At 33.1% G+C, this 17,065-nt stretch overlaps 1 protein-coding gene across 7 annotated transcripts in view; it reads left to right on the top strand.

Moving 5' to 3' along the window:
* PPP4R1 (protein phosphatase 4 regulatory subunit 1) overlaps window positions 1-17,065 on the top strand; it is an 87,942-nt gene that overhangs the window by 58,866 nt on the left and 12,011 nt on the right. For all 7 annotated transcript variants that reach the window (XM_051970458.1, XM_051970461.1, XM_051970464.1 and 4 more), the window contains 8 exons: window positions 7,378-7,553; window positions 9,128-9,223; window positions 9,612-9,797; window positions 10,815-10,976; window positions 11,783-11,883; window positions 14,305-14,425; window positions 14,517-14,651; window positions 15,164-15,305. In XM_051970458.1, the coding sequence (XP_051826418.1) occupies window positions 7,378-7,553; window positions 9,128-9,223; window positions 9,612-9,797; window positions 10,815-10,976; window positions 11,783-11,883; window positions 14,305-14,425; window positions 14,517-14,651; window positions 15,164-15,305 (1,119 nt within the window). The remainder of the gene's footprint in view (window positions 1-7,377; window positions 7,554-9,127; window positions 9,224-9,611; window positions 9,798-10,814; window positions 10,977-11,782; window positions 11,884-14,304; window positions 14,426-14,516; window positions 14,652-15,163; window positions 15,306-17,065) is intronic.

The raw sequence follows: 17,065 nt of genomic DNA, 5'->3' as shown, positions 1-17,065 counted from the left end.
TGATCAGAACAATTACAGAAAAAGAAATTGAATTAGCTGTAAAGGATCTACCTCCTCCCCCATCCAAAGAAAAATTCAGAAATTTATCCAATTTGACCTTAGTGTGTAGAATTTTTTTTCAAGTTCTTAAAGAGTAATTTGTATCTTTATTACCTAAATTTAGAAAGAAAACTTTGTCAGACTTCACTTATGGAGTGCAGCTTTTAATTCATAAATCAAGAAAGAAGCAAAAAAAAAGAACTAATGATATTAATTTATATAGATTTAAAAAGTTAATATCTTCACAAAAAGAACTAGAGCAATTTATCCAAAAAATTGTGGGGGAGTTTTCCCATCAAGTAATATTTATACTCAGTTTGTAAAGATGGCTTAAATCTTAGGAAAATGCTACATTATAGAAAGATTTTCCATTTAAAAAATAGAGATTCCACAGCTTTCCTTGGTAAAATATTTAATAATTTTCATGTTTCTGTATATATATTTCACTCAGGTTCTTCCTGCTGCAGTTTTATTTTGAGGGACTGTCCTTCACTTTCTGTTAGCTCACTTTGAGAACAATGTCATCTTTTCCTGTTGTTCAGCTTTTTAAAAAAGTCATAGTGCATTTTTAAGCTCTCAAATCTTAAAAACTTTATATTAAGTTGAGGCCTATTCAAATTCAGAAATATTTTATAGAAGAATGAATAAGGTAGTATTCAATGTGGAATTGATTGAAGCTTGCCAGAAAGTCGTTCCCAAGTCAAATGTATCTTGGAGCTGGTAGGTGATAGAGATTGCTGAATTTAGAATTAACAGAAGTTGAGTCTGTATCCTTTATTAATCAAGTTTGTTGGAGTTACTGACTTTACAGGACTGGTTATGACAGTCATAAGTACTTTTTTTTCTTTATATGGTGAGGCTTGTATATACATGCAATTATTTTTGCCTTGAATAGCTTCTGCCATATTCAGATGGTCACATTTTAAAATACAGAATGTCTCCTTGCTTAACCTTTGATTATGCAGTTGATAACTCTTGCTTCAAAGAAAGCTTTTGTTGGCATCCCTGTACTAAGATGGTGATGATCACTTAATAGGGAACCTGATTGAAACATCAAAAATATGTTTCTCATTCAAGATTTCTCTTTCCCACGATAAATCCTCCAAACCCTCCATAAAGATGTAGTTGGAATTCTAATTAGGAAATAATTTCTCTCCAAAGAAATGTTGATACAGAGTTATAGTAAAAGAATAATGAAGTTCTGGTCATTAAATCTTCTTTCCTTTCCTAAATGCAACAATATCATTTTAGTAGGGAAAAAAAATCAGAAATGTTTCATGAGGTCCAGGATAGGGTTCTTGTTCTTAGTTGATATTAGAAACAGTTCCAACCAAATGAGGAGGAAAACTATCAACAAGGAAGGGGGAATTTATAGAGGATGGTACAAATATGGAGGGTGGTACGAATACAGATTCTACTTCCAAGTCTTGTAAAAACATTTGGAAATCTCCGTAATGCTTTGGGTAATTGTCTGGAAACTGTACCTTAAACTCCTTTGAAGTAGAGCAGAACAAATCATTTCTACTCAACTTGTGTTTGGTAAGACTTATTGCATTCAAAAGTACTGTTCTAGGTGGTCCTGAGAGGAAAAGTTTAAATTGTCATGATGTGTATGCAAATTAGAATACACAAGTACAGGAATATATCATTCATAAAAAGAAGCTACATTGTTAAGGAAAGGCTTTCACTTTTATTTATTTGTTTTGTTTTGTAAGACAGTTGGCATTAAATGACTTGCCCAGGGTCACACAGCTAGTAGGTTTTAAGTGTCTGAGGCTGCATTAGAACTCAGGCCTTCTTGAATCCAGGACCAATACTTTATCTGTTGCATCAGTTAATTGTCCTTAGGCTTTTGCTTTTAGGTGACAAAAGAAGTATTCATCAAAATTTTTTCATTAAGTTCAGTTTTTACAAAAAGAATCATTTCTTACACTAGCCAAGGAAAGGTAAAATATGCAGACTTTGTTGCCTTTAACCTTTGTGTAGCAACTTATCTTCTAATCGATGCCATAAAGAGAAATAAAGGCCCTAACTGATCTATTTTCTTTCCCAAAATCATTAGTTTCTGACATCACTCATTTATTAGGATTATGAGGCTCGATTTTCTGACATTTGCCCTTGTAATCTGACATCTATCTCTACTACTCTATTTAAATATCTCTTACAAGGTCAGTAATGACTTTTTATTTCCATATTTTGTTATGGTTTTGGTTTTTTTTCCTTTACTACTATAATTTTTGCTGTATTTGCCATAGTGAACTATCTACTTCTTGATATTTTCCTCTTAAATTATTCAAATAATTTTTTTAAATGACTTGGGAAAAACAAAATACCATATAGATCTAAATGCACAGAAGAAAGGTTGATATTAGATAAAAGATAACCTCAAAGGGATAAATCTTCCTCTCTTTTACCCTCCAATAGAGAGGAAATTTCAACAGTGATCCTCAGGCAATTCTGGATCCTCAGTTAAAAACAAGCCAGTTTCAGGAACCATTTCTCAGAATCTCCCTTTCTGAATATTAAGTAAAGATTTTGTTTTGAAGCCTATGGTTACATCTGTTAAGGAACTCTCCTGTCAGTAACTCAGTAGTGTGTAGTTTTAAAGCAGTTTGCCTGGATCTTTGACATACTAAATGACTGGACCATTAGCCATACACGTGTATATGTGAAGCAGAACTTCAGACCAGGTATCAACTGTCATTTTAACTTCCCCTCTACTCGAGACAAGGAGCTGTTGCTTCCCTGGTTATTTATAATAGTGTGATCACTAGGTGACTGGATTGCATTTAACCCTCAAAGTTTCATATACTCTTATCTTTCCCCACTTAGCCAGTCAGTCATTAAGCATTTATTAAGTTCCTATTTTGTGCCACAAACTATAGCAAAACTTGGAGGTTAAACTGAAAGGCAAAATCATTGTCCCTGCCGCCAAAGAATTCATATTATAATGGAAAATTCATATATAAATAAATAGTTACACAAAAGATACATGGGAAGTAATGTCAGAAGGGAAGACACTAGCAGTAAAGGATAAAAATTGTTTGTAGAAGAGGACCATGAAATCTAAGAGGTGAGGTCATGGAATGCAAGTGAATTGGATTTAATTGAATTGGAGGGTGGGTTGTGTAGTCACCAGCCTCACTTTCTTCGCCAGAACATTTGGGTCCAAAGCGGTGGCCCTGGAGGCAGTAGGAAATCTTGACCTTTTTAAGTTTGACTGAGGCAGGGTCTATTCAGTTATTAAGACCAGAGAAGAATTGAGGCAAAGAATGGGCTCTTACTTAGTTAAAAAAAGAAATCCAGTTTGGGAGGGGAAGACTCTCAGGGTTTCTGACTAAAACAGAACATTTGCTATTTACATTCACTCTTGAGTCCATCAGGGCTCATACAGTGACCAAGTGGGGGATGGCCTGGGACCTATTGTTGACCAATCATGAGAGTTAGAATGATTTAGCTTTAAGAAAGAAACCTAGCTGGTAAATGGCAAGATATCTTGAGAAGAGGTTTCAGCAATTTAAAAAAAAAAAATTTTTTTTTAGCATTCTTTGGGAAGAGCACCCCACAGGTTAAGGGTGTGAGGAAAGGCTTCTGTGAAAGATAGTATTAGATTTGAATCTTGAAGGAAACCAACAGTGTAAAGGAGACAGAAGGAGTGTTGAATTAAGGAACAACAAATAGGTCAGTGTAGCAGTCTCATTGAGTAGTGGTGGCAGCAGCATAAAGCATAAGAAAACTGAAAATGTAAGAATAGGCCAGATTATAAAATCTTAAATTCCAGAGAACTTTATATTAAATCCTAGGTAATAGAGGAGACACTGTAGTATATATGTAAGAAAGTTATGTTAAGCCAGCAGTTGAGGAAAACCACTGATAAAGGAGAGGGATTGGAGTAGTATATACACTTAAGGCAAGACCACCAGTGGTCTATGTCAGAGCTTCTAAATTTGGTAATAGTTTAAAAGTATTAGATATTCTATCAAGTTCTTTATGTACAAATAAACAAGCACATCTATCTAATTAGTTTGCAAATTTGCTTACATCTTTAATAAAAGGTAAAATTTATATATATACACAAAAAATTATTTTTAAATGAATTTCCTTATGATTTCAGTAAATTTTTTTATTTGTATACTTAGTTTATATATCTGTATACTAGGGATCATATAAAAATTTCTCAAGTAAAAAAAGGGTTGCAGGTGGAAAAAGTTTAAGTTACCTTCATCTAGATCAGGGAGTCAGCAAACTACAGAGATTGGATCCATCTGTTTTTGAAGCACTGGCAAAGTAAGAATAGTTCTTGCATTTTTAATGAAAGCTTTTTTCTGTTTAGAAATGCAATAAACATTTTTAGTTAATGGGCCATATGGACTGCAGTTGGCTCCCCATGAAGGTTGAAAAGCAATGAAGACTTATTAGGTGAGATGATTATGAGAAGAAAGAAAAGAGTGCATGGAAGAGCTGTCATTCAAGTAGAAACAAAAAAATTTGGCAACATGTTGCATATGTCTAGTGATACACAGAGTAAGAAGTTAAAAAAATATGACACTTAAGGTTGTAAAGCCTGGGATGGGAAAGATGATAGTGTTTGTGACAGCAATAGGAAAGTCAGAGATTTGAGGAAAATAGTTCAGTTTTGGATGTTGAGTTCAAGGTGCCTACAGGATATCCATTCCAAGCTCCAGATTAGTAGGGGGTGACTAAAGCTAAATAAGTAGATCTGGGATTCATCTATATAGAGGTAATAGTTGAGCTAGTGGGAGCTGATGAGATAAAAAAAGAAGACAGGTATGACATTTAGCAGAAAAGACTGAGGAGTGCCTAGAAAGGTAGAAGGAGATAACAGGAGAGTGTATCCAGGAGATGAAGTGTGTCATGCTGCAAAAAATTCAAGAAGGATGAGAATTGACAAAAAGTCATTTGTATTAGTAATAAGACATAGATATATTTCTTTGTGGAAGAAAGGAAATGAGCATTAAGCACCTGTTGTATGCTAGCCACTGTACTAAAAATACTACAAATATCCCATTTCAGCCTCACAACAACCCTGATAGATAGGTGCTATTATTACTCCAATTTTAAAGTTGTGAAAACTGAAGCAGACAGGTTGTGACATTTTTGGGGTAATATATCCAATGTAGGGCAGCTAGGTGGCACTGTGTTGGGCCTTGGGGTAATAAAAACATTAATTCATATGCCCAAAGGGCTATCAAAGTGAATGTGGATCTTGGGTTGATACTTGAGAATCAAAAGCAAATATTTTTAAGGTAAATGTTTTTTTAATAACATGTATAATGTTTTGTAGAACTAGGCAACTTATGAAACCTGTAAAAAACTGTCTGGCCTTCCAGTTTCTATGCAAAATAAAATTAATAAGCAAATCAAAATCATAAAAATTTTAAGTGGTAGAAGGGAACTTAGAGATCATTTCATCTATATTTTATAGATGAGACTCAAAGAGTATAAATGAGTTATCCAAAATTACACAGAAAACTAGAGAAATGGCTTTGATAACCCAGCCAGCTTTTTTGATTTAAAGCCCGTTAATTTTTTTTATTAGACTCTATAAATTCGTTCAAAACGTTAATCAAAATATAAAACAATCTAAATAATTAAAAGTATGGAATATTCAGCTATACTTGATTTGAAATATAGGCAGTGCATTGTTCATTTCATTTAAAAAACAAACCTCTCCTGAACACATCTGCTAGTATGTGCATGCAAAGAAAACCAGCCATATCAAGAGCACATAAAGTTTTATCCAGAAATTTCTAATGAGTATACTGATTGAAAAGGTTTGAAAATGGAGCAGCTAGATTCCAAAGTTGAATAGAGTACCTACCAGTCCTGAAGTTAGGAAGACCTGAGTTCAAATGTGGTCTCAGACACTTAACACTTCCTAGCTTTGTGACCCTGGGCAAGTCACTTAACCCCACTTACTTCAGCCAGGGGGGAAAAAAGTTTGAAAGACATAATTTCTGGGGAATTTAATCATTTTGTTAACAAATTAGGCCCAGTAGATTATTAATATCCTTTGACCATCTATCTCAAAGACAGTCATGGCTGCAGGGCTGACAGTTTATATTATATGTTCACTGAGGGGCTAAGAGTGACCCTTAGAAAGAGAAGTTAACTTTCTACTTAGATCACCTGCAGCCTCTCCCCCCAAAGCTTAAGTAAAACAGTGATCTTCACAATCTTAGATTAAATTCCTTGCAAAATTGGGTGGGATCTGACCAATAACAGAGAAGAGTTAATGCAATATAATTATTATGTCCTTCTGAAGAAGACTGAACCTTTTTAAAATCAGGATTTTTGAAAAAGGTGAGAGTTCTGAATCTTCCCAAGATGGTTATTAATAATAATTTTTCACATGGGAAAAGATTTCTCTTTGCTTAATCTTTGGTGATTCAAATAGTTCATAAAGAATATAAATAAGATAGGGAAAAAAGTGCAAGTCTCAAGGGCTGGTTAAAGTCAACAGTTGATAGCTTGAAGGTTTTCTCCAGAGATAGAATAATTTTTTTTTTCTCACAAATTATTGAATCCAGAAGTACCTGTATTTTCTGTTATTTTTACTTCAAATTCCACATTTCGGCAATGTTTTCCAGGCATTCAGACAAAATAAATTAGGAAGAAAACTTGTCTGGCCACCCACACTAATAATATACAAGCTACCTCTTTGTTCAACTCTCTCTATTTTACTTTCGTGATGAGATAATAAGTGAGGAATGACCAGTCTTGGGAGTTTAGGACTTAAACCTGGAAGGAATCTCAGAGCTCATCATTTACTATTTACTACAGAAAGAGAAAGGAAAAAACAATTTCAGAAGTTAACTTAGATGAAATAAGAAATGTTTAAATGTTGAATGAATGTTTAATTGTAATCACCATCAAGAATCTATGTAATTACCATTGTTTTATATTGGCAGGATTTGTGTGACTGCTCATCTGCTAAAATGGCTTAGTAAGTAAGCCTTGTTAGTTACATTTGATTCATATGTTACCAAAACAGTTAACTTTTACTGAATTTGCTTCTTTAATAAACCAAAGACTTCAACTTCATAGCATCTGTCTGTTTATACTAACACAAAATAATGTTTAGTAGTAGTTATAATCTGTCCCATGAAAACATATTAGTTATATCTACTTTTATTTTGAGGGACTAATAATTGTCAGAATAGAAATTTTTCAGCCTCTATTTGACTGTTAGCATTAAGTATAAATGTCAAGTACAACATAACTAAATTTACATATTTTCTTTTGGAGTAAGATAATTTTTTTGCTGAAATTAATTGTTTTCTTTTTTTTCTTTTCTTTCTTTTTTGGGTATACTAGCACAAGTAGAAGTATTATCTGCTGCACTCCGAGCCACCAGTATGGACACTCAGGAAGAGAAGATGGTCAACTTAGACAGGGAAGATGATTTACAAGATGAAATCCTCATAAAAGAACTTCAGAATTGTAAAATAAATCAAGATGATCCTGTGCCTTTAATCAACGATAGAGTTGAGGTAACAAATATTTGTCATATTAGAATAGTCTGAATAATTGACATTAAACTATATGAGGAATAGCTGTAGCTAAAATCTGTAGTCAGAAGGGATGTCCATTCCTTTTTGTTGCTGATTGTTCAGCTTTCTGTACTGCATCAAGTAGCAGTAATCATTCTCACCACATTCTGTCTTTGTAACATCAGCATCATTTTGAATGCTTCAGAAGTTAGGTCCCAGCCCTGTCTACATGACCATTTTAGTAGCCTCAATGTTAATGTAGCTCACTGCAGTGAAATAGTCTTACTGGAAACAAAGCCCTTTATAAAGAAAAAAATTAACTCTTTCCTTTTCTTTTTGGAGAGGTGCTTTGTTTCTGATCGGACCATTTCACTGCAGCAAGCAGCACAGTATCTGAGCAGGAGAAGATCGGGATTTGAGGCCATGTTGCGGAGGGCCAGTGACATTATTTGGATTCTGGAGTGTGAGGGTGGGTACAATTACTAGCATCATCTTTGGTTTGTACTTGTGGTGGCTAAACCTTTGTAATCATTGTCCAGTTGCTTATGTCCCACCCCTGCTCCTTATCAAACATACCAGTGTGTATGTTATATGTATGTATTTGTGTAGAGGGGCACAGAGAACTCCTTTTCATTCTGCTAACTGTCCAAAGCAGAGTCATTTTATAAGATGATCACTAGAACATTTAGAAAGAAGATTAGGGGCTGGAGGAGAATCCAACACTTTTGGGAAAAAGTTTATACAGTCAGAGTGAAGTTCTGTTCTTTTGATTAAATCATATTAAGCATAGTGTTTTAAAATAATAATATAAAAATATGCTCCTGTGCATTTGATATTATTGTAAATAGAAAATATAATAGCTTGTTCTTATTTAAGGAAACTTTTTCTGATGTTTTGTATTTTTAGAATATATTAACAAATATGTGTCAATGAGCATGAAAAAAGCTAGAGGAATCTTAGCCTCTTGTCTTTTATAACTACAGATTGAAAATGAGAACCTTTTTTTTTTCTTTGAGACAATTGGGGTTAAGTTACTTGCCCAGGGTCACACAGCTAGGAAGTGTTAAGTGTTTGAGGCCAGATTTGAACTCAGGTCCTCTGACTTCAGGGCTGGTGCTCTATCCACTGTACCACCTAGCTGCCCTGAAAATGTGAACCTTTTAAAAACAGGTAGTGATTTATGATCTAACTCAGAATACTGGTCATATTTCAAAAATAGTAGACCCCAGTTCTAAATTTTAAATGCATGTGACTTTTTTTTTTTTTAAGGAACTACTTGTTTATTAATATGTATAATAACCTGTGTGTTTTGCGTAAGGTTGTTTAGTAAGTTCTTTGACATGGGGAAATAATATCAGAGAGATTTAAGATAATAAATATCTTAAATCTGCCTAGGGTGGGGGGAACCCCAGTGCAGTGAATGGGGGTAAATAAAAATGATATTTGATGATGTGTATTTTAAAATACATCTTTCCACAGCATTGAAGGTAAGGAAATCATTAAAACATTTAAGTGAGGAAAATATCTAGAGACATAGCAGACTTTTCTTTAAATAGATCTTTTTTTCTAAACAGAATATGGATTCAACTCTTCATTACATCCATAATGATTCAGATTTGAGCACTGATAATAGTTTTAGCCCTGAAGAGGAAAGAAAATCTAAAGTACAGGTAAATAACAAAATGCTCTTCAATATTCATTTATGACTAGTCCATTTTTTCCTTATTTCTTTTCTTAACCTATATTCATTGAGTGATCTTCTTAACTAATTTTGAATAAATGTAGGAGATAGTCATTAATTTTAATTTTTTTTGCTTTTCCAAGTTTGAAACCTTACATTTTTTCTTTTAGTATGGCTTCAATTTTGTTTCTTTTGCATGTTCTCCTTTGTTGATAGGATAGTTCGCTTGTTATTAAATATTTTTAGTCTGATGTTAGCCTTCTTATGTCATGAATAATGTTAAAGATAATTTGTACATCTTTTTATCTTCTGAATAATAAGACTAAATTTTTGGAAACCATTTGAGAAAATGTCAGTATCTTTTTTCTTTATATTAGGATGTTGTGCCTCAGGCATTGTTGGATCAATACTTATCTATGACTGATCCCTCTCGTGCACAAACCGTTGATACTGAGATTGCTAAACACTGTGCATATAGCCTTCCAGGTGTAGCACTTACGCTTGGCAGGCAGAACTGGCACTGTCTGAGAGAGACTTATGAGACGCTTGCATCAGATATGCAGGTAGGTAAAATATTTTAATTAAGTTAAAGATAAACATAAAGTTTTTAATAATTGTAATTTTCCCAAAATTTTTTAAAATGAAAGAACTCAAGAAATTTTATCTAATGCTTTTTAAGAAGCATGACCTTTGGTTTGCTTAAAACTTTCCGAGATCATTAACTCCAAAGAATTTTTCATCTCCTGAGTCATACATTGTTAGATTTCATTATTTTATTCAATATATTTTGACTTATACAAAATTAAAACATACAAGCCGTTCTCGAATTTATGAATTATTTTTATTCTGAATGTTGATTTGTAAGTTGATTATTTGGAATTCTCAAAACATTTTCCCATAGAAGTAATACTACAAATGATGTTCAGTTTTTAGACTATTCCACAAAAGCCTATTTTATCTGTAATATATCTGAGCAATAATATTTATACTACTACCTGGATTTTAGGCCTGAGGCCCAGAGAGCTTTGTGACTAAGAAAGGAGAAAAATTTATATCCTTAAAGTTTTATTTAACAAAATAACACAAAGAAGTCAAATTCTGGCAGGGACTAAAGCAGAGTTCTTTCTTTTGGACAATGAAAAAGTATCCTATAGACAAGCCAAACCTTCTTGAGAGCCTATCTACTCCCCTTTAAATTCTTGCTTTTCATAAGTTCTTTCCTTTCTCATAAGTTCTTTTCCTCAGTCCACAGATCCTTTAATTCTCTGTTCCTTAGCTTTGGCTTCCATAGCAGTGGTAATAGGGGCTTCTCAGTAGGTTTGGGTATCTCTGGATTATTTTTATTCCACAAAGATTTGAACTATTCAAAAACTACTAATCATTGACAAATTAAGAGAGTTTTCTTTTATTCAATACTTCATTACTATACTAGCACAGATAATGGAGAATAGATTGTAGTAACATACTGGTAATTTTATTCAGATTTCATATTTTGTGGGTTATAGGCATCTTAATTCAAATTTAATTTTACACACTATTAAGCAGTCCATATTTACTAATGCAGTAATTTGTTTTTGTAGTGGAAAGTTCGGAGGACACTAGCATTCTCTATCCATGAGCTTGCAATAATTCTTGGAGACCAATTGACAGCAGCAGACCTGGTTCCAATTTTCAATGGGTTTTTAAAGGACCTTGATGAAGTCAGGATAGGAGTCCTTAAACATTTACATGATTTTCTGAAGGTAATTTTTACATTTATTTTGCCATAGATGCCCACTAAGATTAGGCCAACCACCCTTTCTGATCCGTTTTAAAACAACAGTTTACAATTCAGTTTTCAGTGGATACTTTTATCTATAAAACATTCTTTCTAATAGACAAATTTGGGTCATATTGCTGAGTGATACCATCAAGTTGTTTGTGCTAGTTAGTATCCTGCTGGATAGCTCATATTTACATAGCTTTCTGTTAGCAAAGCTCATTACACATCTCATTTGATGTGTATATTACAATTAGAGATAATAATGTATTCACACTATTTGTTCCAATATTTATAGTGATTAAACTGCTACAAGCTGTATATACTATATTTTCTTAATTCATGCATAATAATGTATAGCTTATGTAGCAGTTTCTAGAAACTACTACTTATTCTCTGGACACCTAACAATTACATATATAGTTGGTGAGTGGGAATTGAATTGCTTTGATACTAAATGAGTAACCAAATAGCTAGTTTCTCTCTGAAGAAATTAAGAAGGTGGTGTACTTTGTATTAGCCTCGAAATTCTGTTTCTCAGGAGCCATCATAACTTTGAACCTTCAAATCATCTTGTTTTCCAACTCTCTCTTTGTCCTACTATTGAGTTTTAGAAGAAGCAAACAAATATATTTCATTTGTTGGTTTAGCTTAAACTATTTGGAGAAAAGCTAATACATTTTTAATACCCTATTCTTACAAAAGTTTAAGGTTCTGTTTGCAGAGTTATTTAACCTACTCACCTGCTCTGTGCCCTGCCTTGATGAAAATTTCATTCTATTATTCTAGCTTCTTCATATTGACAAAAGAAGAGAATATCTTTACCAGCTTCAGGAGTTTTTAGTAACAGATAATAGCAGAAATTGGCGCTTTCGAGCTGAACTGGCTGAGTATGTTGTTGTTACATTTTTGGTTACTTTTTTATTTTATATTGGAAGTTTGGTTTGCTCTTGAATGAAAGCTTTTTTATATGCTTGTTTTATTAGCTAGACTTTTGGAATTAATTGTTAAATTATAAACTTATTTCATACTTTAAATACTTTCAGATAAAAATTTTAAGTATAAAATTAGAAATCAAAAAATCTTCAGTTCCAATCCAAGCTTTGTTGTAAGACCCCATTGCTACCATTTATTAAGTCACTTACATATTATCATTGCTATGCTAAGCACTGGGAAACCATAGACAAACCCCCCCAAAAACAGTAGCTCACATTCCAATATGGGAAATAGGTAAGAACAAACAAGATAAAACACAGGATAAAGAGGACATGAATTGCAGAGGGAAGTATTGAGATGAAGTAGATTGTGACAGGAGTCTTCCAGGCATTGATAACTAGATTTCCTTTGGATTTTATGTACTCTTATATTATTAGGTTCTTGAGTGACTTACATTTATAATAAAACTGTTGACTTCTGAGGAGAAACATTAAAACTTACATACTATAACTACAAACCTTGACTTCATATATGGAATGCATACAGCTTCTTGCTATATGAGCTAAAGTTGTTACCACCAAAAGATCTGTAATTGCTGCTGCTAATCCCTGAAGGAATTCATGCCTTCAGGGTTACTATCCTTACTTCTAAGGGGGACCATCTACCACAAAGAGTAAAAAAAATTTCAGCCCCCATACATTAATTGGGTTCAGACTGGATTCAGAAAGATGTTTGAATGCTGTCTCACACACTCATCCTATTTCCTCTGGGTTAGAAATATTTATTACTTATCTAGAGATCTCTTAATAACTTTTTTGTAGTTATATTGTGAAAATATTAGAGTCCCAGTTCCATGGACTCTCTTCTCTTTGTTAAATTTAGAGTTTTAAATTAATGTTGTATGGAAATGTAATGTTTTATGGTATTTCAGAGGTCTTCTGGGGATATATATTTGGGAGAGAGTGTTTTATAGTTACATGTGCCATTTAAGAAATCAAGATTTGTACCACTTGTAGCCATTTGGGAACAGCATAAAATTTTTAAAATAAGTTACATTTGATGTCTTTTTTGTTTTTATACATAGTTAATTCTGGTTATTCTCCCCTCCCTCCTTCCATATTGATCTATTCCTCCACCCCCCTCATGAAAAAGGAAAATAGTTAAGCAGGAATTGAAAAAAATAAGGTAATGACTACAAATGACAATGAAAATATTTAATTTTTGTTATCCTCCTGCCTTTTGCCAGGAGTAGGCTGGCATGTTTCATTTTCTGTTCTTCAGGACTATTTATGAGTGTTCATTTATTTAAAAATGATCTTTTTTCATTTTACACCATTTTTAATCATTGTACATCTTTTTTTATCCTACGTAATCTCATCACTTCTTATAAATCTACCAAGTTTTGTTTATTCCTTTTATTTATTACTTGTTGTTGAAGCTGCATAAAGTTTTAATGTGGTTCCATAAAATGCTACTATTACCATCCATACCCTGCCCCCTTTACATAATCCTAAAATTGAATGTACAAACAATCCCTTCAAATCATGAGGGACAGGAAACCAAGGTGAGATTCTACTCATTCTACAAGGTATTAATCAAGTTACTAGAGAATGTACTCCAAACACTTTACAATACATTGTAAACATTGAGAATAGTTGATGTAAGTAGTCAGGGACCAAATTGGGTCTTGTCTAGTGGAATCAGTTTATTATGGGCAATATATGTCCCCTGAAAATAACTATTTAAGACAAAAATAATTTGCTTAGTGCTATGTAACCATCTGTCCACTTTTTAACCTATAACTACCCATTGGCAATTCTGTAACCAGTTGTAGAAATTAATTTCTCTAGGAAACAAAATTAAAGGATTTTTTTTTTCATGGTCAATATAGGCAGGAAACAACAGTCAGAATTTGAATCTGGGTTCATCTCCCAACTCCAATTTGTTCTTCACTACATCCTGCCTCCTCCTTGAATCAGTCAATCAGCAAGCCTATTGTATTGATAGGCTTAGTGTTCCTAATGAACACTAGTCCAAGAAAATGCTAGTAGCTTTAGGTGTTTAATATAAATTAATCATGATTTCAAATTGTAATTTCCTGGCTAATTGACAAAGATTGTTCATTAATATCTGTATTAAATAGTAGAATTTATTAAAATGAAAACATTTTCTGTTTTGATGATGTTACCACAAAGTCCACAAATTAAAAATAGAATAAATTAAAAAAAAAAAAAAAAAAAGATAATGGAGTCACTAAGATTTTCATTAAATCAAGTAGCTTATGAGGACCCATAACACTAAAGTAGCTTTTAAGTTAAAGAACTTTTATTCATTCATTAGTTGTTATGTTCTTTTGACACTATTCATTTTTTTAGGCAGCTGATTTTACTTCTAGATTTATACAGTCCCAGAGATGTATATGATTACTTACGGCCAATTGCTCTGAATCTATGTGCAGACAAAGTTTCTTCTGTTCGTTGGATTTCCTACAAGTTGGTATGTTCTAAACTTTTAAATTTGGAATAAGGAAATTGTAAATACGTAACAAAATGTGGAAATTATTATTTCTCCAATTTAACATTTCTAGGTTAGTGAAATGGTAAAGAAATTGCATATGGCTACACCCTCAACATTTGGAGTAGATTTAATTAATGAACTTGTGGAAAATTTTGGTAGATGCCCGAAATGGTCTGGTCGACAGACATTTGTCTTTGTCTGCCAGGTAAGAGGAGGAGTTTCTTTTATCTACTTTTTAATCTGTCCTTTTATGCTAATTTTTTCTTTTTCTCTACCTTCTCTGTCTTTAATAAGCAGTACTTCCATATTCTGTCACTTTCAATATCTTGGATTCTAAGTGACTATTCCTAATCACAGAAACATTTCCTATAGTTGGAAGAAATAGTTTCTATAGTTGCGAGTATCCTCTTGCCATTTATTGCCATGGGATGTAAAAATTGGCAGTCAGTCTTTCTTGCTAAAGATATCCATAAGATTCCTGAAAATTTGGGTCATCTAAATGTTCTTAGAGGGAAAAAATTACTTTGTTTTAAAATTGTTCTTTCAATTTCTCCCTTAAGGTAGTGTTCTCTAGGTATACAGTGATTTGAATATAAAGTGGGCAGCATTTTTAAAAAGATATGTCTAAAAGATACTAAAAGATTTTGTGATCCAACTTGTATGCTCTCAATTCTAAATTTATCAAAAAATCTAAAGTAGTATTTTTTTTCTTATCAGACTATCATTGAGGATGATTGCCTTCCTTTGGACCAGTTTGCTGTGCATCTGATGCCACATTTGTTAAATTTAGCAAATGATAGTGTTCCAAATGTTCGAGTACTACTTGCAAAAACATTAAGACAAACTCTCTTAGAAAAAGGTGGGTTTTTTCATATTTTGCATAACTGTTTGAGTGACTATCAATAAGCAGTGAAGTTAATTTATTAAATGCCTGCTATGTATGGGGCACTGTGCTAAATAAGGGCCAGAGGAAGCCTGCCAAAGAAACTGAACAAATCTTCCCAGACCTTAAGGGATTCGTCATCTAATGGAGGAGACAAGATGCAAATAATCATTTACAAATAAGAATAAAGATAAAGTGAAGACAATCTTAAAAGGAAACTATAGGATTAAGAGCAATCAGGAAAGGCATCTTGCAGAAGTGAGACTTTACATGAAACTTGAAGAAAACCAGGAAAATCTGGAGGGATGGATGAGGGAAAGGACAGCCAATTAAAATGCCTGGAATTCAGAGATGTACATGTACTGTGTGCAGGAAGGCTCATGTCACTAAATCTCAAGAGTACATGGAGAGAAGGTATAAGAAAACTTAAAATGGAAAAGTAGGAAGGGGCCAGGTTATGTAGGTCTTTATATTTGATACTGGAGGCAGGGTAACTGGTTTCTGTTGGAATTGATTAATTGGGGAGTGGAAGAGGACAGCCAGAATTGTGATAATGACCAAACTTTTGACAACTCAATGGATCTGCATAGGGAGTTTCTTGAAACAGTAAGGCCAAAAGCAGATTATTGGACTAATTATGAGACATGAAAGTGTGCCCCAAGGTAGTGGCAGTGTCAGGAAAGAATAGCATCTACCCAAGAGCTATTAGATATAATAGAATTTGGCAACAGATTATCTGATGGAGAGGGAGAAGGGGGGAAGAGTTAAGAATTGAGGATGACATAGGTTGTAAACTGACTCAGGGTGGTATTATTGATACTTAGGAAGAGGGGAGGATTTGAGAAAAAAATTAGTTCAGTTTTGGACATGTTTGGAATGTTATTGTTATGTATATAGTTCTAAATACAAAACTTGTGATACAAGCCCATTTAATATACAACTTGTTCGTTTTTGTCTGGCCTATTTTTATTTTTAGCAAATATTGAATTTTCTGTTTTCTTTTGTAGACAGTTGCTTCAGGCACATTTAATTATAATCTAGTCATGGTGAAATAGGGGGAGGATCTAGGGAATATATAGTCCTGGAACAGTCTCCATAATATATAGTTTTGCCATCAGTGTATTTACTACCATCTTGCTTATTCAGTTCAAGCCTATATGTTACTTACATTATTCTTGCTGGTCCACTTACTGATTTTTGTGCCTTTGCCTTAGACCAGATACTATAAAGACAGGAACTGATGTCTTCATTTTCCAAGGTACCTAGCATAATACCTTGTACAAGATTAATGCTCAGTAAATAATCTGAAGAAAACTACAGATGAAAAAGTATTTACTTCTCTGTGCTTGAAATTCATACAAGGTGTAATTATTTTTATTAAACAGTAAAGATGAAATAAAAGCAGTTTATTTGAATGTTAAAATAGTGTATTCTCTTCTATTGAGGAAGATGTATTATTCCTATTTCTCATACATCTGCAGGGAAGAACTTATTCCTTCTAAGGCCTACTGTATTAGGTCAAAGGGGAAAAATGAATATTTACTGAATTTCCTATGAAGGAAGCAACAACAAAAGGTTCTTCCATTATTTATGATGTTAAATTCATATGACTCATCCACTAGTATAACTTTTCTTGATTTTAAATAATAGTAAGGATATATTTAGCAGATTACTTTAAATCATAGTTTAAAAAACTCCATGTTATTTTGCTTGTTTTCTACATGATAGTAGGTTCA

Source organism: Antechinus flavipes, chromosome 1 (assembly GCF_016432865.1).
Source record: "Antechinus flavipes isolate AdamAnt ecotype Samford, QLD, Australia chromosome 1, AdamAnt_v2, whole genome shotgun sequence".
In the NCBI taxonomy this organism is placed as follows: Eukaryota; Metazoa; Chordata; class Mammalia; order Dasyuromorphia; family Dasyuridae; genus Antechinus; species Antechinus flavipes.
Note: the sequence above shows the minus strand (reverse complement) of the source record. Positions and strands in the feature narration are given on the sequence as shown.